This window comes from Octodon degus, unplaced genomic scaffold (assembly GCF_000260255.1).
Source record: "Octodon degus isolate 3935 unplaced genomic scaffold, OctDeg1.0 scaffold00113, whole genome shotgun sequence".
NCBI lineage: Eukaryota > Metazoa > Chordata > Mammalia > Rodentia > Octodontidae > Octodon > Octodon degus.
In genome coordinates, this window is record NW_004524689.1 from 44,234 (window position 1) to 64,587 (window position 20,354).

At 47.1% G+C, this 20,354-nt stretch overlaps 2 protein-coding genes and 2 pseudogenes across 2 annotated transcripts; 2 read left to right on the plus strand and 2 right to left on the minus strand.

Annotated features, from left to right (window-relative positions):
• LOC111812114 overlaps window positions 1–5,439 on the minus strand; it is a 6,719-nt pseudogene extending 1,280 nt beyond the window's left edge.
• Window positions 5,440–6,376: 937 nt separating this feature from the next.
• Window positions 6,377–9,052, plus strand: LOC111812130. Its single transcript, XM_023699569.1, has 3 exons — window positions 6,377–6,588; window positions 7,939–8,114; window positions 8,266–9,052. Exons 1-3 carry the CDS (start codon window positions 6,554–6,556, stop codon window positions 8,727–8,729), a joined length of 675 nt encoding a protein of 224 aa, XP_023555337.1. The 5' UTR covers window positions 6,377–6,553; the 3' UTR covers window positions 8,730–9,052.
• A 170-nt stretch (window positions 9,053–9,222) lies between these two features.
• LOC111812132 (ral-GDS-related protein-like) lies at window positions 9,223–10,819 on the plus strand. Its single transcript, XM_023699581.1, has 3 exons — window positions 9,223–9,548; window positions 9,880–9,983; window positions 10,648–10,819. Exons 1-3 carry the CDS (start codon window positions 9,366–9,368, stop codon window positions 10,730–10,732), a joined length of 372 nt encoding a protein of 123 aa, XP_023555349.1. The 5' UTR covers window positions 9,223–9,365; the 3' UTR covers window positions 10,733–10,819.
• A 7,105-nt stretch (window positions 10,820–17,924) lies between these two features.
• Window positions 17,925–18,438, minus strand: LOC101576675 (annotated as a pseudogene).
• Window positions 18,439–20,354: the final 1,916 nt, after the last annotated feature.

A 20,354-nucleotide genomic window follows, 5' to 3' on the forward strand; every position in this document is an offset into this window, starting at 1 on the left:
GCTTGGCCAGCACAGGGTCCTATATTCAATCCAAAAAAAAAAAAAAAAAAAAAAAAAAGGAGCATCATTCAGTAGGTAGATGGAGGAATACAGTTTTTTGTTAGAAATCATTCTCAGCTACCCAGTGACTTCAAGTTCATGATAAACTACACTTCTAGGCCGAGGCTCAACAAGCAAGCAAGCAAGCATGTAAGAAAGCAACCCAACAAGCAAACCTAGAATTAAATCACTGAGAAACCAAAAGGGAGACATTGATACGATGTACCTATGGTTATTCTATTTTTACTGAACTCATAGTGGAATCCTGCATTAATTAATTTCTCCTTTGATGAGAGAAAAGACATCACACTCAAAAGGTAGGAGAGAAAAGCTTTATTTCACTCAGAGCTCATAGAGTTTTCGGTCTATAATTGGCAACCTCCAAAGCAGGAGTCATAGCACGGAGGAAAGAGTTCAGAACAGGTAGCCCCAGCTCCTTGTGACCCATGTTTCTTGCCAAGAAAACCAAGGCCTGAAATGTTAATCTGTATTTCTCTGTCTTTCTCTCTCTCTGTCTGTCTCTGCCTCTCAGTATATATGTCTCACTCTCTCTGTCTTTTTGTGTCTATTTTGCCTATCTCTGTGTCTGTATTTGTGTTCCCCCACCCCCCGTGTAAGCGTGTGTGTGTGTGTGTGTGTGTGTGTATGTGTGCGCGTGCCTGCTCTGTCTTTATATATGTCTTTGTTTTCGTTTTTTGAGCCATCCTCCCTTTATGTAGCTGTAATGGTTCAACTCACATACTAGGCTATCATTGTAAATCCTGTATTTACTGGTGTATGTAAAATGTATAGTCAACACTGTTGTCAGTTGTGTATTAACTTCTGGTTCTTCCTCACTGTTTGGAAAGGTGAAACTCCTCCCTCACTAATTCCTGTAAACAAAGTAAGATTACGGAGATGACTTTCAAAAGAAAGTACATGGGTTTTAAATTGTGCCCTTAGGGTATGCACACCTGCATGCAGGTACTCAGGTGCCAGATAACCAGAAACCTACAGCCTCAGGAAATGCAGTTTGAGTCTCGGTGATGCCGACCCTAAAAGCATTGTCTTGTATCAGGCAATGAAATTATGTTCTCAAAGGGAATGTGGCCCTATGTTCAAAAGTCTCTCTGCTTCCTGGGCTAGCCACCTTTTCTTGAGTGCATTCTGACCAGGGGAACTGAGATGCATAATAAACGGCTTTTTATAATTCAAATCTAGATGATCTGCTTCTATTCGGACAGGCAGGCAGGCAGGCAGGCACTAATTCCACTGAGCCGTCTCCCCGGAACCAAGATGTATTTATTGAGAGATAGAACCCTCCCGTGTGAGAGAGGGACAGAACGGGTGCCCGAGCGGATAGTTCACCGGGAAGCTGTCTCTTCCAATGGACTTTTATACCGTGAAACCTTTTGGGACTCAGGTAGAGAGAGGAGGGGAACTCGATTAGGTGTGAAGGAGGAGGGACAAAACTGTGGCCAACGAATGGGATTGGGAGCAACGTTGCTCAGGTATAACTGATTAAATCGATTATTAAATGGATCAATGAGTCACGTAGCAGGGAGGCATGAATATGGGACGGGTTCTGTTTCTGTTGTGGGTTGGGCTATTGACTCACTTGTGTTTTTCTAGAGGATGGATACCTCTTTAGGATATCAATCCCAGGTGCCAGTCTTTTAGCATTTCTTTGGCCTTTAGACCTTTAGGTTGTGGTTCACAGCAGGATCATCCGTCCCACCCAAGTTGGAAGGCATCTCCTCTTTTGTTCTGTCTCCCTGAAGGGCCCGGCCCTGTCTGCCTGACTACATTTGTAACTCCGCTGCCTGCAATACTAATGGAAACATTCGGTTTTTATTTCTGCAATTACAGATCAGCATACATTCATTGCACCCCACTATCGTCCTAGCACTCTGGAAGCTGACAGCAGAAGATCACTGTGAGTGTGACGCCTGCTTGAGCTACACAGCTAACTCACAATTTGAGTTAGCTTATGAAAAGCAGCGAATTTAGATAAAATATTATAGGCGGTCGGATAGAACCAGTTAACTAAGGAGACAGGGTAGAAGACAACGTGACTTGAAAATTAGAGACAGACAGTCCCATTGCTGCCAGACCCCAAGACCGAAAGCAAAAGGAGAAATCAATCCAGCTACCTAATTCCCTAGGGATGGAAATTCGGCATTGATTTTCTAAATAGGTATTCACATTACCTCGAAAAAGCCCAAATGACTAATTAATGCAAACCCCAGGGGAAAGAGACCTGAGCTTGTTTTGTGACTCCCTTCCCTAATTGGTCCTGAAAGTAATGAATTTCATCTGAGCAATGATGCTTGTCATCCCATTGGTTGACCATAGTTTCCCCCCCACTTATCCACCTAAGCGAGTTTCAAATTTCCCTACCTTAGCTCCCCCAGATTTTGCCCTATAAATATAAACTGAAAGAGAAAGTTTCGTAAACAACCTGCTTCGGTCCCTGTTCTATCCCTTCTAAGACGGAAGCTTCCTTTCGCAATAAATATTTTCCTCTCAAACTGCATTTTTTATAACAATTAATTCTTTGATTTTGGACAAAAAAACTCACCCCAGGACCTTTCTGGAGGAGAGTTCACTGTCCCTGTCTATCATTCGTGGCCTTCCGCGAAGATCAACCAACAGAGGTATGACTGTGCTTTTCTTTCATAAATTTAACACAGGGACCTCCTTTGTCACCAAATTTTTATGCTTCAGATGTTGATGTCTTGGCTCACTGTTCGTAATTCCTCATGCTTTGCCTCCTACGGTTTAGCCTCCTATAGTTCTTTTAGCATTGGTTAACATTAGTTTTGCTCTCTCTTACGTGGTTCGCCTAAGATGTTGTTCAAATCGTTGCGAAATGTAAGTTATGACATGGAAATGTTATAAGGTTCTGACATTTCTCTACTAGGACATTGTCTGAGTGTTTTGCAGTCCTAAAATTAGCATTTGAATTAGTTACACCTACTGTGATTCCTTCTTCGATTTCAAACAATAGAGTCAGAGAGTCAAGTTAGTAAGCCTCCTAGTGGACTTTATGTAAACTTCTGTAAAATGGGGCTTTTAGCCAGCTCAGACTTAGAAAATGATAAATGTTTCCCCTGTGAGCTTCAAGGTTCGATGTTGTGTAGTTGATTACAATGTTTACCTACAGGTTTGCGTCGGTCCCTGTAAGCGGGTGTATTCTACACAGCATGGGTTTAAAGATTGTCGAGACGAAGGCCTACTTTCAGGGATACCAATTGAAGTTCAGCAGATGACGAGCAGGCAAAAGACTAATATTGTAGGCAAAATAAGTAAAGCACACCTAAATAGAGCATGATAGTTCCTGTAACTCAGAGAGATATCATCTGTCACATTGCTTATACCCGTAGTAAAGGGGACATGACAGTCTGTGCGGTATATGCCCATGAACTGTGAAAAAATGATGTGAAATTTTGCATAGCAAATCACGCTGCAGCTTCAGCATATTGTACTGTCCTGCTGCTGGTCCACAGAAATCTGAATAGGTTTGGCATGGATAAGATCTACGAGGGCCAGGAAGAGGTGACTGGAGATGAATACAGTGTGGACATCTTGTGCCAATTTCGATCTCTCTCTACAAGGAATCCTTGGGGGGGGGGCTGCCCCTTACCTCAGTTCTTTAAGTGGCTGCTTCAACAAAGCAGTCAGGGTCAGGTTGCTGGGGTTCTATCTCCACAACTCAAGGCAGACAATCATACCACGAAGGCATTTCTAGCCCAAAAAAAAAAAGGAAAAAAAAAAATTACCTGCTGCAGTTTTGGGCCAGGGAGATTGCTCAGTAGGTTAAGTGCTTCCCTGGCAAGCAAAAGGTCCCGAGTTCAATCCCTGCTTCCCCCTAAAAAATAAATAAATAAATAAGCCCTCATAAAGACAATGTTATCGGTTAACTGCACCAAACGCAGAACATGAATTAGCTTGCAAGCCTCGTGAACGTCTGCCGCAGGCCTTCACAGGAAGGTGGAGGATGTGCTCTCAGATTCATTGTTTGAGGTCTCGGGAGACAGCTGGATGTTGTGTACAGTTGGGTTGGATTCTGGTCGCAGTAGGGCTCTCATGATCGTAATACCTCCTGATTTTCCATGGAAACGAAAGCGTCAACTTGCCCCTGATGTAAAGTCATGCCAGAGCATCCAAAACACCTGCCTGTAGCTCACCCCCACCCATACTCAGAAACTTTAAAGTCTCTGTAGCAAAGTTTTGACTCTGTTCACCCTTTTCTTTGATTATTTGAGGTTTCACTTCAAATCATGTGTTCAATTGTCTTTTCATTATGGGGATCATAAGGCATTCCTGTACCATATTCCACCTTCCAATTATCAAGAAAACTCTTAAAAATTTAAAAAATGTAAACAGATCTAACATCAGGTGGTCATGTAACAATAACTTAGGACACGCTGATGTGGGCCACAGGTGAGCATGTATCTATGACGCCATGTATGTAGTGCAGTATATTAAGAGAGCATATATGTGTATTAACCATCTGCCATGACCAATCTTTTCTCACAGAATTTGGATGGCGGCTTTGTTTAGTAATTGTCCCAGGAATGAGCTGAAAAGCAGAACTTGCAATCATGCTTTGTCTAGCTTGTGCTGTGATCTTTTTACATTCCTTTGGCAAAGGGTTAGAATTTTTAGAAACCGAATTTTTGTTTGTTCTCGTTTTATGAAAAACGAAAATCAGATCTACAGTAGCATCTGTATCATTTATAACTGACGACAACACACATAGGTGATTAGGCCATGATCTAATAAGATGAAAGAATGCAACAGTGGTATTTAATAGAGCTCCTAGAAATATTTTTTTATTGATCAATACGTACGAATGAGACAGTTTCACTCGGGATGACCAGGGTGGGTCTCAGCCAAGAACCAAGCAAGGGTTACTCCCCTGTTGGTGTCCCAGGGCTTTAACACAGAAGTTAAATCAGTCCCTTCGTTTGGGGGAACCTGACTCTCATTACTCCTCCCGACAACCTGAGTAGATTATAGATTTCCATGGCATGAATTTGCAGAAATATTTCAGCAAACGCTGTCTGAATCACTCCACTTTTAGCAGGCAACGATGTCTCGGCTTTGCATGCTGTTTTCAAGTAACTGCTGCAGGTATCGGAATGAAGAAGAATCCGACGTCATCGTAGGCCTCCCGCGGACGGAAACACTCAACGGGAAGGCTCCGCAGAACGTAAGAGCACACGCACACACGAGGGTCGCTACGCGCGCTGCTCTGCGCGCTGTGCGGCGGTGTCGTCTCAAGAACGAGGCACCGTGGCCACACCAGGTGGCAGCCGTGCCTCCCTTGTCTGCACAATATTCCCCTAGGGAAGGCCAATTCTTGCAGAAGCTCCTACTTCTGCCACTGTCGGGCGCGATGGCACCGGACGCCATCTTCCCCTCAGCCCTGTGGCGGCGGGGGGGGGGGGGGGGGGGGGGAGGCTGTGTGTCCTAAAAGGTGGCGTCACTTGTCCGAGACTGTCATCACACAGTGACACAAGGGGAGGCTTCAAGAAAGAGCTGTAGTTGCTCACAATTGCAGAGGTCACACGCCAAGGGGCTTCCGAGCCGATTGCTCCTGAAACCGCCCTGGGCTATCCCGGTATCTGTGTGATTGAGGAAGACGGGGTTGCAATAAGTGAATCTCAGGGCTCCCCTAGACCTAACGTGAGGGAAAACAGCTGTGTGTCCTCAGAGAAAAAGGATCTGAGGGCGTTTAGCCCTTGCACTTTCTTCATCGTGTGGGGTGAGGCCGTTTCCCAGCAGCTTCCCATCTAGTCAAGAGCAGACCACCCTCCAGGTTCCTTAGGGGAAGTTCATGCTGTACTAGCTGTTGGTGACTCTCCATTCCAACAAGGGTTCCGCTGAGCTCACACTTGTCACCCCGCAGCTTTTCCTCACCTCTGCGATGGGGTTGTTTCTGGAGGACTTGGTGGAACAGTGCTCTGCATTGAAAGGCAGCTACTGGTGCTCCACAGATTAAAAAAAAAAAAAAAAAAAAAAAACCTAAGTAAAGATACCTTGCTGACTGGGAGATGGCTCAGTGGAATGCGTGTTTCCCTGGCAAGCAAAGGGGACTGAGTTCAATCCCTGGTTCCGCAAAAAATAAATAAATAAATAAATAAATAAATAAATAAAATAAAGATACCTTAATGACACCATTTTTTTAAACAATCTCTTGCCCTAACATTAGATATTTCCGGAGATGTTAGAGCCATTTTCACTCTTGAAACACTGCCCTCTATGTGCACAAACATAAGAGATGGCTCTTTCTTTTCTGAGCTCCAGACCCCAATCTCGTGGTGGTCCACGCGACTGCTCTGACTGTGTCTCTCTTTCTCTCCTCTAGCATGGAAATGAATCCACCCTGAGCCCAGAGGGGACCTGCAGGGTGCGGACTCTCCAACCAGGCACATGGGAGAATGTGGTGGGGTTCCTGGTACCATCCATCCCCATTAGACCCATCTCTTACTTCAACACCTTCCTGTGTTCACGCTGGGACTTTGACATGGTCCCGTATTCCCTGGACAAGCTCTTCGGGGGGTGAGTGTCCCTGACATGGCACAATGAACTCACCGTCACATGCTATGTTTACGAATATCATTGCAGGGCCGAGGGAGATAGCTCAGTAGAATAAGTGCTGAGTTGACAAGCACAGGGTTCTGAGTTCAATCCCCAGTACCGTAAAAAATAAAAGTGAAACTGTCATTGCATCTCTCTGCGCCTCAGTATAACCCTCTGAAATGCAGGGTGGTAAGGAATAACCTTCTCAGTGGTATGTTAGGGATGAAGTGTTATGCGATGTGGCGAGTCAGCACACACCGCCTTGGTGTATAGAAAGGAAGCTGTGCAGGGTATCCAGATTCATAATTGTTTTATGTTTTCCATTGACAAACTTCCCTGCTTCGGTAGCCCACATCCATCCATGTTTTGGAAAATATGTGTAAAAAAAAGGAAAGACATGATTTCCATTGTACACAGGACATTCATGAATAAGTCTAGCTGTTGTTTTCCCTTGATATTTAATAAACAGGAACCACTGTGTCTTGGAAGGGTAGGACCAAGCCCAAGGAGATATTGTGAATTTATTTATAGGTATCATTTCCTTAACTTGCGTCTATATACTCCTTACCTTTTCCATAAAATTTTATAGAAATCTAGCATAGTTCTAGAAGCAATGAAAACTAAAATTACTGGACTCCAATTCCATCTGTGGAAGCAGAGAGTCACCGTGGACATCACAAGACACCACTCAGGGCCAGTTATACAGTAGTGGGTTCAGAGCAGAGGGAGAGAGAGAAATGAGTGATGAGCATGAGTATTCGGGCTGAGGAGAGAATGGGAGAAGGCCGAAGCGCACACACTTAAAGTTAAATGGAAGACGGGGTCTCCCGGCCTCTCCCGTGAGAGGTACGAGTCACACAGAACTATGGTTGCGATTTCAGATCCGGGCAAGGAGCAGGGTAGGATGGGGCCCAGAGCCAGGAGCCCAAGGCTCCTCTTCAGCACGGCGGCTCTCAGCTCTGCCCATCCTCTGTGCCAACCCATCTGTCCCCACTCACAGCAACAGGATGTCCAGACTGGAGCTGCGATGAGCAGACTGCACTCAGGTCTGCCTGGAGCCCAAACCCGAGTGCTCAAGAGCATGGAGTTTGGTGCCTGCCTCTCACAGAAGGGACTGTCAATCCTAAGTGGAGACCCATGGGTTAGAATTAGCCTTCCTGGACCAAGTCAGCCAATTCCATGACAGTCACAGAGGGCTAGGGGTGGGGTCGGGTTGTCCTCTGGACAGACAGACAGACAGACAGACAGGACCAGGCAACACACAGGTGTCTTGGAGAGGTGGGAGAAAGAAGACCCCGCTCCTCTGACTGCCGCTCACTCATCTCCCAGCACCATCTCTTCCGTTGTGGAAGCCCAGCCTCAATGGCACCACCTGCCGTACGTCCCCAAATTCACGATCAAGGAGACTTGTGTGCCAGAGAACTCAACTAGAGCAGACCGGGAGCCTCCCTTGCACCTTCTCATTGCTCACGTGGAACGTCTAGAGCCTACCAAGGAAGAGACAGGTGAGGGGACCACTGCAGCCTGGGAGACTTTCATGGGTTTCAGTTTGTCAATGAAATTCCCAAAATTGCATGATAGCTTTTCTGGGCCTGAAGGGTCACTGTCCATTGACAAGTCGAATGTGAGTCATACTCTGAGCTGTCTTCCTTTCAGCTCCTGCTCCATATCGAGAAGAAAATGAGCCTTCTATGCAGCCAGTGCCAGCACCTGAGAAAAAGCCTCTAATGGAGATAGGAGAGGAGCAGAAGCCAGCTGCAGAGCACTCTTTGCTCTCTTCTGTGAATGAGAAGATCAGGTCTGCGCAGAAGTTTCTGTTAGCCTTCCCTCCCGTGTTGCTGGCGCAGCAGCTGAACATGACGGACCCGGTGAGCACTGGTCAGTGTGGGGCAGGAGGGGCGGCCCATCCTTCTGAGACAGAAAACAGCAGGTCCACACAGGAGGTGCTCTTAGCCTTCCTTCACGGGCTGCTGGCGCAGCAGATGACCCTGCTGGATGCAGTGGGGACTGAGACTGTGGGGCTGGTGGGGCATGCCGTCCTTCCATCACCTCTGCTCTCTGTCCCACCACTCCCAGATGACATGGAACTGGGACAGATGAAAGTTCCATATTGTGCATAACGCACGGCCTACATCTGTCTCTTGGCACGTGAGCCAACCCTGTGCTCATGTGGGTGTAGACAATGGAGATGGGGCACGGATGACACCAGCTTTCCATGGTGACTAAGAGGTCCACCTAAGATTGAGTCAATGGAATACAGCACAGAGAGTTGGCTTAGATGATAAAGGAAGGTGTTCAGAGAGCTGTAGGCAGGACTACGTGTCACTAGCCATCTTCCTAGGAAGATTTGAAATACACAACATTTTTCAGCAGATATGACAACAGGTCTCCTAGTTCTAGTTGACGCCGGACATTTGCCATTGCAGTGGATAAAGAGCAGAGGTTGAAAGTAAAATCTCCAAATTTGCAGCACGTAAAAGTCTTCTTTCTGGAAACTGGTGAGGATAGCTGGGGAGAAAAAAACCTTGCTTTTCACATGTAGGTACTGGTCATTCCTGATTTGCCCATCATCAGTGGGCAGAACAAAAAACCCAGGTCTCTGTCCACATCTGCAGCTTCTTATCTCCAGCTCAGAGAACGGCCGCTGCCTACCATGAGGTGAAGCTGTACGCTGTACCTGGGATGGGCTCTGCCCTGGTGACATTCATTGCCTTCCTCCACAGGACCTGTTCCAGAACGTGGTGCCCTGGAACTGCATGGCCTCCATCAGGATCCAGAGGAAACAAAAGGGCACCGAACAACTGGCGCCCACCGTTCGGGAAACCTATCCACAGTTCGACGATGTGGTCAATTTCGTGTTCACCACCTGCATTGGGGATCACAGCATGAAGGCTGAAGACAGGGCCAGGGTGGTGGAGCACTGGATCAAGGTAGCCAAGGTAACCTGGAGACCTCCAACCTGCCTGCAATGCATCAGCTCTCAGAACTGCAGGCTCAGGTGTCGCACCAACCTCCGGCCTTCCTATCGTGGGCTCCCTGACCCGGACTCACAGGTCACGTGGGGTGGTGGGTGCAGTCATCTCAGCCGAGTGCTTCCTTGAGTCTAGGAAAGCCCTTCTACCTGGTAGTGCGTTCAAGGGACACGGTGAGACCATCCCAAGGCTCCCTGGGCATCATCTCATCGAGGAGAGATAAGGCAGCTGAAATAGAACAGCTGATCTCCAGCTGCCCCTCTCCCAGATAAAATGTTTTCCTCCTTTCACTCACTAGGCATGCCTAAAGCTCAGGAACTTCTCCTCGATGCACGCCATCATCTCTGCTCTGCAGAGCACCCCAGTACATTGGATGAGCATGACGTGGAAAGAAGTATCCAGGTGGGCCTGCCTTTCCCCATGAGGACGCCAGGGGAGATGACTGCCAGGTCGATGACCATAGATCTTCCCTCTGCCCCTGCTTGGAAAAGGGCTGGAAAGCCAGGGAAGCCAAGGACGCCAAGGGCAGGAGCCACTTTGTAGGTGGGATCCCCCAGACTCTCTACCGTCTCACGCTAGGGTTTCTGACTCTGGACTGTTGCTCAGAGCCAGGCACAGCTGTTCCCCAAATGTCTTTCTTCGGGTTATCATGAAACAGGATTGGAATCGATTGTCCAGAGGAAACCCTAACTGTAAAAACCGACAAAACACGAAATATTTAAATATGGAAGGCACTAGATGATCGAAGGAAAGCTTCCATCCAGCTCCTTTGGCTTGCACAGATGTGATATGAACCCAGCAGAAATGCTCACCCAGGCAGTTTATTTCCTTTTTATTTTTTTATTTTTTTTCCTCGCATGCCTTCAGGGCACTTTTGGCCAGTGGGAGAGTGGTGAGGTTCCAACTCCAGCCACCTGAGGCCGACAGCTTTGTGGAAGCAGCCACTTAAAGGACTGAGCTACCGCCAGGCCCCCAGTTTATTTCCTTTGGACTCGCAAATTAAAGGAATTTGAAGCCACGCACATCCCATTGTGATGCAATTCCTCCCGTTTTCCTTCTCAAACAGGACAAGTTTAAAAACATTCCATAAGTTGTGTGCCAAGGCCACTGCAGAAAACAGGAATTTGCTCATGAAGGTAAACGGAGGGTGAGACATGGGGTTAAAATGTCGGGAAGACGGAGAGAGGGCAAAGTGGGAAGAGGTTCAGGACAAGATGTGGTGTGTGTGGTCGGTTGGCTGCTTGTTTGGTTGGTTGGTTGGTTGTCTTTCCTCTCATCCCGTTTGAGAAAATCACGTAGATTTCCGGCAATCTCCAGTGGGTACCGCTAATTGTTTTTGGTCAAACTGGAGGCTCGGGACACGTGAGGACATGGTTAAGGAAGCCGCGGGCTCTCCAGGAAGGGCTGAGGAGGTGGTGGACCTGGCACGCCAAAGGGGTGGCCGTATGGGACACTCGTGCAGAAAAGCCGCTTCCCGCACGCTGTCTTGTGGATGTGCAGTGAGGCTTCCTTGCTCCCGCAACTTAGCCCCCAGATTGCGGGAAAGCAGGACCTGTTGCTCTATGGTGTCACCGAAGCTCGAACAGAGGGCGCTGTGTCTATGACGGAGGCCATGACAGAGAAATCCTGCCGGGACGGGAGGCCGAGGGGAGAGCTTAGCGATGTCCCAGCGGGCAACCCTGGGATTGATCTGTGGCTGCGCTGCCCTTCCCCAAGCTGCCCTTTGCCCGCACCGGTCGGGCCTCAGATTCCTACTACCCGGGAGGGTTGGCGGCGGCACCCTCCTCTCCAGATAGCTGTGAGAACTGTTTTAAGGCCTGCCGTTTCCGGTGGGGGATCCTAATAGATCAAATCTCAGAACCCACTTCCGGGTTATTCAGTTTCCATGCCCTTCAGAGCTCACATCTTGGGAGGTGACTGTCCAAGTGGCCAAGCAGAGGCTCTGTCAAAAGAACTTCCTTGGGGGATTCCTAGGAGGTGAGGTTGAGCAGGGGCTCCAGGCTGGCTGCCGGGCTAGAGATTCCCGGGAGCTTCCAAAACTTGCTCTTTCGCAGTCTGGCCTCTTCTGCTGTGGACGGGCTCGGCAGGGTCCCGGACACACGGCGAGGTCTCGGGGGTGGAACAGTGGTCCGGGGTGCTGATGGAGAGCGGGGTAAAATAGGCTGAGATTTTACCTCCAGCGGTCAGGAGCAGCTGGCCTCTCTGTGTTAGGCCCTGGGAAGGTCCCAAACCTCTATAACCTCCGACTCCTGATCCAGAGAAGAAAGTAGAGAGCTTAGTGCAGGCGGCACAGTGGGCAAGAAGCAAAAGCCGAGCCCTTTGTTCCTGATTCTTCCTCAGAGGTGGGGAGATGAGAAAAAGGATAATGACATAAAACTGAGGACTTGGGAGAGGCAGTGAAGCACGTGTACGTCGAGATGGGGAAGCAAGTGCGGGGTCGCCCGGCCATGTGTCCTGGATGACTTCAAAGGGAGCACGGGAGCTGGGTTTGAACCTACGGGCAGGTTCAGGTGGGAACCGCTGTGCCAGCTGATAGGGGCTGAGCTCAGAGATACAGTGCTGTGATTTGGGAAAACTAACTGTCCCTGCCTGACCCTGGCAGAAGGTGCTCCCCAAGAAGGCGACCCTGGAGAGCAACCCTCAGAGAGCCCAGATGAGGCAGCAGCAGAAGAAAGAGGTGAGTATGCGGTGGTAGGGAAGGCTCCAGGAGTCAGTGGTCAAGGGAGCCCCTAGCTTCCGGGTGGGCATCTCACGGTGACAGAGCAGGGGTGCTGTTTATTCAGCCGTTCCCTCCTTCACCATGCGTTAAGGATGCCTCCACTCGAGAGGCCAGAGGAAGACCCCAGAGGACCTGCACTCAGAGCAGAGACAGGGCAGAGGTGGGATGGGCACCTCAGCATGCCATGTGCACTAGTTATCAAAACCCCAGAGGAGCTGCACTCAGAGCAGAGAGAAGGAATAGGTGGAAAGGGGACCCCAGCATGGCACATACAGTAAGTATTGCCATGGAAGCCAGGCATGGTGGCACATGCCTGTAATCACAGCACTCTAGGGGGCTGAGTCACAAGGATTCTACATCCAAGCCCAGTTGGGCAACTTAGTGACTTATCAATACCCTGGTCTAGGATGAATAGTGCAAAACGTTGTGGAATCAATCTCTGCGCAAAGGCTCTAGTTTTTGAATCGAAAAAGGAAAAAAAAAAAAAAAAAAAAAAAAAGCTAGGGTTAAGGTGCTCCAGAAGGGACAGGAGACAGGTGAGAGATTACAGGGAAACTTACAGGCCTTGAGTGGGAGCTAGGAGTGGGCACCTAGGGTCAGTATGCCCCATGGCACAGGGTGCCGTCCCCTTCCTTGGCTCATTCCTCACTGAAGTGGAGACGCTGGACGCTGCGATAAAGGATCATGCGGATGTGAGTGATCCTCATGGCAGCAGGTTTGGGGCCAGGATCCTGGGTTACGGAGGAGAAGTCCCCTGTCTTGAACATTCAGGTCCCAGAATTTGGCCAACCCACTCCTAAGAGATCCTCAACCGTGCCCTGTGTGCTGCAGGCACTAGGTCCATCTCGCCTAGGAGTGAGGGTCCCCCACAATGACCCCGAGTCCCTCTTCTCCCAGTCCTGAAGCTCATAGCTGCCTGGCTGCAAAGCTGCATGGGGCCTCGTCCGAGCTCAACTCAGTCCCCCCTCGGTTGGTCTCCAAAGGAGGGGAGAGAACTTGGGACTCCCCAAGGCCAGGTCGTACCTACAGGTGCAGTGCTGCCTTCCTTTCGGGTCCTCGGTTTTTTCTGTCTTAATACATCGGGCATCCTCAGCCTTATGTCCCATGTACATCCTTTCCGGAGCCCAAACCTGACCTGGGTCCTCATCCTCATCCATTCCCACGTACTCCTGACTCCAGTGGTCGCTGACACGATTCCAATATGACCAAAGGTTGATGGAGGACTACTTAAGGTTCAGTATTTCCTATGGATTTTTCTGTTTCTTTTGCAGGGGAATCTTGTCAAGTATGAAAAAATAAAGAAGGTAAGCAGCCGTGTCCTGCAGTTCCAGGAGGGAAGGGAGGCAGAATTCAGGAACTGCTCCATGGGATGAATACTCCTTGGCCCCACTTTCTGCATCTTTGCTTTATTCGGAGGGTTTTTTTACACAGAGAGAGGTGAAAACCATCCCGAGGGAATGCGTGCATAAGAGACTACACGCCGGTGCGGCTACCGGGACCTGGGGATGTTTCAGCCTAACTCAGCACAGCTTGGGGCCCGCGTGGGGTGGAGAAGAGGAAGGGGCAATTAGCTGTCAAGTCTGCCGACCACTCCTTAGGTCTTCCTTCTCTGACCAAGGCTGCCATTTCATGCCCAACGCAAGCCTTCTCAGTACCCTGCCTGTTCCTCTTGCCCCAGGAAACCAAAGTCCTTCAAGAGATACAGTTGTTCCAGCTGGCAGCGAGTAAATACAATTTTCAATATGAGTAAAATTTTGAGGTCTGGTTCCACTCAACAGAGTGGCTCAATGAGAAGGAAAGGTGAGGACCGGGCAGGAGTTGTGGGAAAGCCCAGGGCTGGGGAGGCTCTCCCAAGAGAACCTATAGCCATGGCTCCACTGTCATCCACAGACTACTGTCTGGTGACTGTGGAGCACCAGGACTCTGAAAGCTAGGCAGGCAAGGGTAGAAAGACTAGAGGTGAGGCTCCACAGGGACTCATGGGCACCTCTCTGTCCTGCAGCTATAACCTGTCCTGTCTTCTGCAGCCTCTAATCAAACAGGCTGGCAACTCACTCCGAAACAAGAACAACAGGTGACCGTAAATCTCAGTGGTGCTTGATCGACCGCCCAGGACAGTGGAAGCCGACAGCCTCAGTACTACTCCATGACATCGGGACACACAGAGCCGGCACTCGTTTCCTGTAGAGATTTAGATTTCACAAAAAAAAAGTCTGATGTCCCAAAAGAGCAGGGAACACTAGACTGAGCCCGAGTAGGGTTGCTGTCTGTTTGCAAATTCACGGAAAGATGAGACCCGAGGCAGCAGATGACATCCTCTCCTGCAGGTGCTGTGTCCTTTGATCCCTTCCTTGGGATGCTATCGGCTACCGTTCACGTGAACCCTAGTGTTAGGCAAATGGTGGAAGTGGACAGAGATAGCAGTTTGTATTCACTTAGGTAAGGATGCACACTCCTTAGTCTGCCTTTACCCTTCAATAAATGTGAGATGCTTCTGAGGCTCTGGGGTCACTTGGAGAGAGACTAATCTCAGTGAGACCTCTAAAGCTACATTCATCAGGTGTTCTCGTCGTTTCTCTTGGCACCGACCAGTAACATACCACGAGTGTCGCGCAACCGGGAGCATGGAAGAAGACCGGGGGAGAGTTCAGAGAGGCCTGACCGCATGAGAAACGTACTCCCGGATTAGGCGAGACAAACGGAAAAACCTCAGAGTCATGGGCAAATCAGCTTAGGTAGAGAATGACTATGCTCCTCTTATCTGGACGTTAATCAAAGAAAGGGGGGGGGTGTAAAGGTGAAACCAAAGAGTTTCAAGGAATTATTTCCCCTTATAAACAGCCATCGTTACTGGTTTCAGCCTAAGGGAAAGGCGGCTTTAAACTTCATAGTTTGGAAACCAGATATGAGAAGGCTGGGTCGGGCTCATCCAAACGAGGAACCAATTCCTCTTCATGTGTGGGCTCTTTGTAGTTTAATTTCCTTAACCTTGACGCCATTTTAGTCGGACTCAGAACAGTCCAAGAAATATTTAAAAAAGGTCAGCCTCAGATGCTGATATTCCTAAGGCTCAAGAGCAGGTTCCAGGTAAATATGAATCTGCACAGGAGACCTTTTAAAGATCTCTGCCTTCCTCACATTTGAATGCAGAGGCCAGCAAAGCGAAAAGGACAAAAACAGAGCAGGGCACCTCTGTGGTGCATAACTACGATGAGGTTGCACCCCCTCAAGATCCCCTATACAAGATGGCGCCACACAGCATAGCAAGAGTTTTGGTATTGTAATATTTCTCCATATGCTACATTGGGCACAAGTCTGACAAAAGGGCTCCTAAAAGGACATTTATTGCATCTCAGACAATTTCCTCACAATCTGAGGATTTTGAGTATGTGGAATGCAAGGAAACTGAGACTGAGATAAGTGAGTTGTGAGCCAAAGGAAAAGGCAGTTATCACAATTGATTTGTAAATTGATTGAAACAATAGAGATCTCTACCCCTGTACTTCTTCCATCTCATTTCAACACAAATCAGCCTCTACCACCATCTTTTAACCCTTCTGCTCCTCCATATGCGAAAAAGGAAGGTCCCATAAAAGTGTAGACACGTGTTATCTCAGGCTCTCCTGCAAGGCAGACAGCAGGGAGACCCTGAGCCTTATACTGTTCCCTTGGGTATTTTTCATGTGGTGTTCCCCCAACACCCCCCAGATGCTCAATTTCCCCTGGGGTGGGTAAAATAGGAACCCCAAACTCTGGCATTCAAAGTTCTTAAACACTTCAAACAGGCTGTCATGGCCCATGGTATGCGATCAACTTCTGTGATTGGATGAGTACAAGGATTAGCAAATGAAGATAGATTACTTCCTCACGATTGGGAATTTCTCTGGCCGTACCATTTTAGAGCCGAGCCGATATTAGCATTTTAGAACTTGTTGGAAAGATGAAGCAGATATTCAAGACAGAGTTAACAGGGGACAGAATCCCCCAGTGAACGTTTCATCAGATATGCTCACTGGGTCAAGGGCCGGGATGGGTGTCCAGGTCAAGCTTTAATATGACGATGTGGCTATTGGGCAAACTCGCATCTGTTCCCCGAGGGCATGGGAAAAGGTGGAAAGGGCAGGGGATAATACAAATTCTTTTATTGTTTTTTTTATTTCTTTTTGGATTTCAGAAAAATTTTACTAATGTGTTAAAATTTTAGCCAAGTTATCGTGAAGGGTTTAAAACGCAGAGAGACACACCGTGACAGGCTATAAAGTAATAAAGGAGTACTATATAATGAAAATATTACACAGACCTCTGAGATTTACTGAATAATTACCAGATTCAAAAAAAAAAAAAAATGTGAAGGCTAAATCCAGTGTTAGCACCTACAGTATCTCTGAAAATAAAACTTTCAACTGCTTCTTTCTTTCCTAATATATTCTTAACTCTCTCTCTTAAATACAGTGCTCTCAAAATCCCAAAACAATGAAGGGCATCAGAAACCCAATACAGACAAAAAAAGAGAGCTAGGGATACAGACTCAGACTGAGGGTTTAATTTGTAAATCAATTCACTTTAACCAAGCATCTTGTCTATTCACTGAATACTGTATACGAGGAGTCTATGACTCATGTTTGCCAATGGGCTTAAAAATTAGCAATAGCATTAGTCCTATCAAACGTTTCCCTCATAAGTCATGGTTATAACAAAACCCTAGTTACAATATGTATTATGATTGCTTATTAGACACTCAGGGACACAGCAGACATTTATGTGTTTGATGGTTTAGCATCCACTGTATTGTGCTTACTTGTGGAATGAACAAACAACAAAGACCACATCTTCCCAACATTCAAGGATAATGAGATAATATTAAAATCTCCAAAGAAATTAATTGGAAGTTGCATTTTTTAAAAAATTTTATTTATTTATGTGTGTGTGTGTGTGTGTGTGTGGCCAGCTCAGCCCACCAGGGGGCTGGCTGGCTGGCATGTGGTGATGGGGGATCGAACTGTGGTCCCTGGGTTTTTGCTAAAGCTTGTTCTAAGTAGGTGCTTTAGACCACTGAGCCATCTCACCAGCACCTGGAAATTGCATTAAATACTGCTTTAATTAGGAATAGTTGCTATCATGAGAAAAATTCACATTATACATTTTCTTCAATGAGCTTCACTTCAACAGAATGAAGAGCACTTGAAATCAATCTGAAGATTTCCATCATAGCAAAATGGATAGTTCGGGGAAATCTGGGAGCTGTGCTAACTAAAACACAAACATGCCTAATTCCACTCTGAAGCAAGGTTTTATTGAGGGGAATCATACCAAACACTGTCAAAGATAGGACATGTTCAAGGCACGAGCCACCTGGGAAACTGGCCAAGAAAGAAAGAAAGTGGTACTAGTGGCAGGGAAGAAATAAAACTGTACTGGGTGAGCCAATGCGTACTTTACTAAATGGCTCTGAATTTACAAAATGATGCGCTTTATTCTGTTTTCATAGAAATTCATCAAAAGATTAGAGTTCGACACAATTTAGAGACACAAAGTGGATGCTGAGTGACTAGAAGTCACCCTAGGCATGGAATTTTAGAAAGTTAGTCCTTGGAGTACATGGCATCGTGGCTCTGGCGGCAGATACAAAAGAATGATGCTTGGAGACGAGGTAGGGACACTCTGTGATCGGTCAGTGGACAGACGACGGTCCCAGCAGGAGGCGGGATCTTTAAATCAATGGTTTATCTTCCAATGCTCACGCCTCTCTCTTCATAAATGTTAATTTCAATAACTCGAAGTCCTCTCTCAATGAATTTTGTTAGAAGGAGGCCTTGGGGAACATATATCTTCTTGTTTTCTTCTTGAATGTACGGGGAAAGTTTATTTAAAACCTTTTCATAATGTGTTCCATACATAAGAAGATGATGTATGCTGTTAAACATGTCACACGACCTTTCGAGATAGGACTGTCCCCCGAGCTTTTATGCCTTCTGCGTAAAGTTTACTTAGAGTCCGTACAGCTTGTTCAAACTGACGTCTATCAATCCGGTTCTCCAGCTCCGCAGGGAACTTGCTCTGGAACTGGCAGCGTGTGCCACTGCTGTCTTCTCACTGAACGAACACCTTCCCAGACACCGGTGCCTGCTGCGGCCTCATGGCGAGGTCAGGACCGGCCGCGCCGGCTCTTCTGCCCTCCAGCAGTTATCGCTCCCGAGGCTCCAAGTTCTTTTCCTAAGGTTTTCCAATCTAATAAGGAGCCATATGTGGAGTTTGTCTCTCAATTAAAGGAGGCTATACACAAAACACTGAGAGCACAAGATTTGAGGTAGTTATTCTTAAAAACTTTGGCTTTTGAGAATGCAGATACTCTGCGTCCCTTAAAGGCACAAGGTGGGGGCTGGTGAGATGGCTCAGTGGTCTAAAGCACCTACTTAGAACAAGCTCAGCAAAGGACAGGGACCGCAGTTCAATGCCCCAGCACCACATGCCAGCCAGGCCTGCCCCAAGGTGGGCTGATTTGGCCACACACACACACACACATAAATAAATAAAGTAATTAATTAAAAAAAAGGGCACATGGTGCATCGCTGGAAGAGTATATTAAAGGCCTGCGCTGATATTGGCTCAGAGCCGTACCGAGCTAATTTATTGGCACCTGCATTACACTCTCTTTTAAAACAATCACATAAGGGGCCGGGGAGATGTCTCAGCAGAATAAGTGCTTCCTTGGCAAGCACAAGGGCCTGAGTTCAATCCCTGGTTCCACCCTAAAAAAAAAAAAAAAAAAGGAAAAAAGAAATGGGTCTATAACAAATGGTTTAATTATGGAAAACTGGGTCACATGAGAAAATATTTAAGAAAAGGACAAGATAGTAAGATAAAAAGGAAATAAGAGTAACAAGACTGCTTCAGGACTTTGTCTGGGATGTGGATACGTTAAACGTGGGACTAATGAATACCTCACCAAACCTAATAACCATGGCCAAACCTTACAACCTCTTTGAAACTGGAGAATGGGTCCATCGTCCAGGGGCTCAGAGATAAGCAATAATGAATACCTGCATTTTCCATTGGCCAGACTGAATTTCAATGAAACAATGGATCAGAGATCTTTTCCATGCAAACCCCGAAAGGGGAAGCACAGCTTTAGATGGGATGGCTACGGAAAATTATGTTCTGCTCCCCGCTTGTGTTTACAAAATGAATTCTGGAATTTTGAACCCTACTAAAAAAAGATACATTAGAAAGGAGTGATACTATTGTAAAAAGTAGTATTAGTACCCAACATGTATTTTTTTACTTTTGGTAATCATCGATAGTGATTCTAAAAGAGAAATATTACTTATGATGCGTTCTACTAACCCTTTTCAAATTAATTAAAAATTAAGTGATTATTAAAAATAGAAGTCAGCTTCTCTTCATTATGTATATTAAAATGTTCAATGCATTGCCTGACGCTATCGTCAGCAGAAGACAAGAAGAATTAAAAAAAAATGGGTTCTTTTACATTGCAAACAGTTGATTCCGAGCTGTGAGGTACCACAGGGAGGAGGGGCATCAACTGAGATCAGGAGGGCCTCTTGCTCCCATCCACTCTCTTCCTAGGCTCACCCAGATCGACCTATGCAGGCTAGGTTCAGCTGCAGAGGCCTGTGTTCCCGGTGCTAAGTAGGTGGGTCATGACCATGACATGCCATGGCACTGGCATCGGCTGTATGTGTGGCTGGCTTCGCAAGTTCTTCAGGCTCAGGATAATACTTTAGAAGGTAATATGGCCTCCAGGAAATCCTTCCTTGGTACTAAGACCATTCAGCTGTTCCTAGCAGATGGGCAGCACACCTCTGGAGTAAAATCAATCAGAGACATAGCCCCAGTGCTAAACGGTTTGCAAGTTTTGTTTGGTATAATCGAGGTTGTCTATAAACGGAAATCACACATAATTCAATCAAACCAAACCATTGCCTAAAGCACACAGATTCTTAGATCGCACAATGTAGCCTTCGTCTTGGCCCAAAAATTTGCAAATTGTTAAAAAGAAAAAGTAGGTCACAAGACAAAGATGACAGGGAAAA

What these genes read in the sequence shown, in the direction of transcription:
- LOC111812130 (XM_023699569.1), top strand. Translation starts at nt 6,554, where the DNA reads ATGGTCCCGTATTCCCTGGACAAGCTCTTCGGGGG. An exon ending in CTGGACAAGCTCTTCGGGGG is followed by an intron (nt 6,589 to 7,938) that starts GTGAGTGTCCCT and finishes CTCATCTCCCAG; the next exon opens with CACCATCTCTTCCGTTGTGG. An exon ending in GCCTACCAAGGAAGAGACAG is followed by an intron (nt 8,115 to 8,265) that starts GTGAGGGGACCA and finishes TCTTCCTTTCAG; the next exon opens with CTCCTGCTCCATATCGAGAA.
- LOC111812132 (XM_023699581.1), top strand. Translation starts at nt 9,366, where the DNA reads ATGGCCTCCATCAGGATCCAGAGGAAACAAAAGGGCACCGAACAACTG. An exon ending in ACTGGATCAAGGTAGCCAAG is followed by an intron (nt 9,549 to 9,879) that starts GTAACCTGGAGA and finishes TTCACTCACTAG; the next exon opens with GCATGCCTAAAGCTCAGGAA. An exon ending in ACGTGGAAAGAAGTATCCAG is followed by an intron (nt 9,984 to 10,647) that starts GTGGGCCTGCCT and finishes CTTCTCAAACAG; the next exon opens with GACAAGTTTAAAAACATTCC.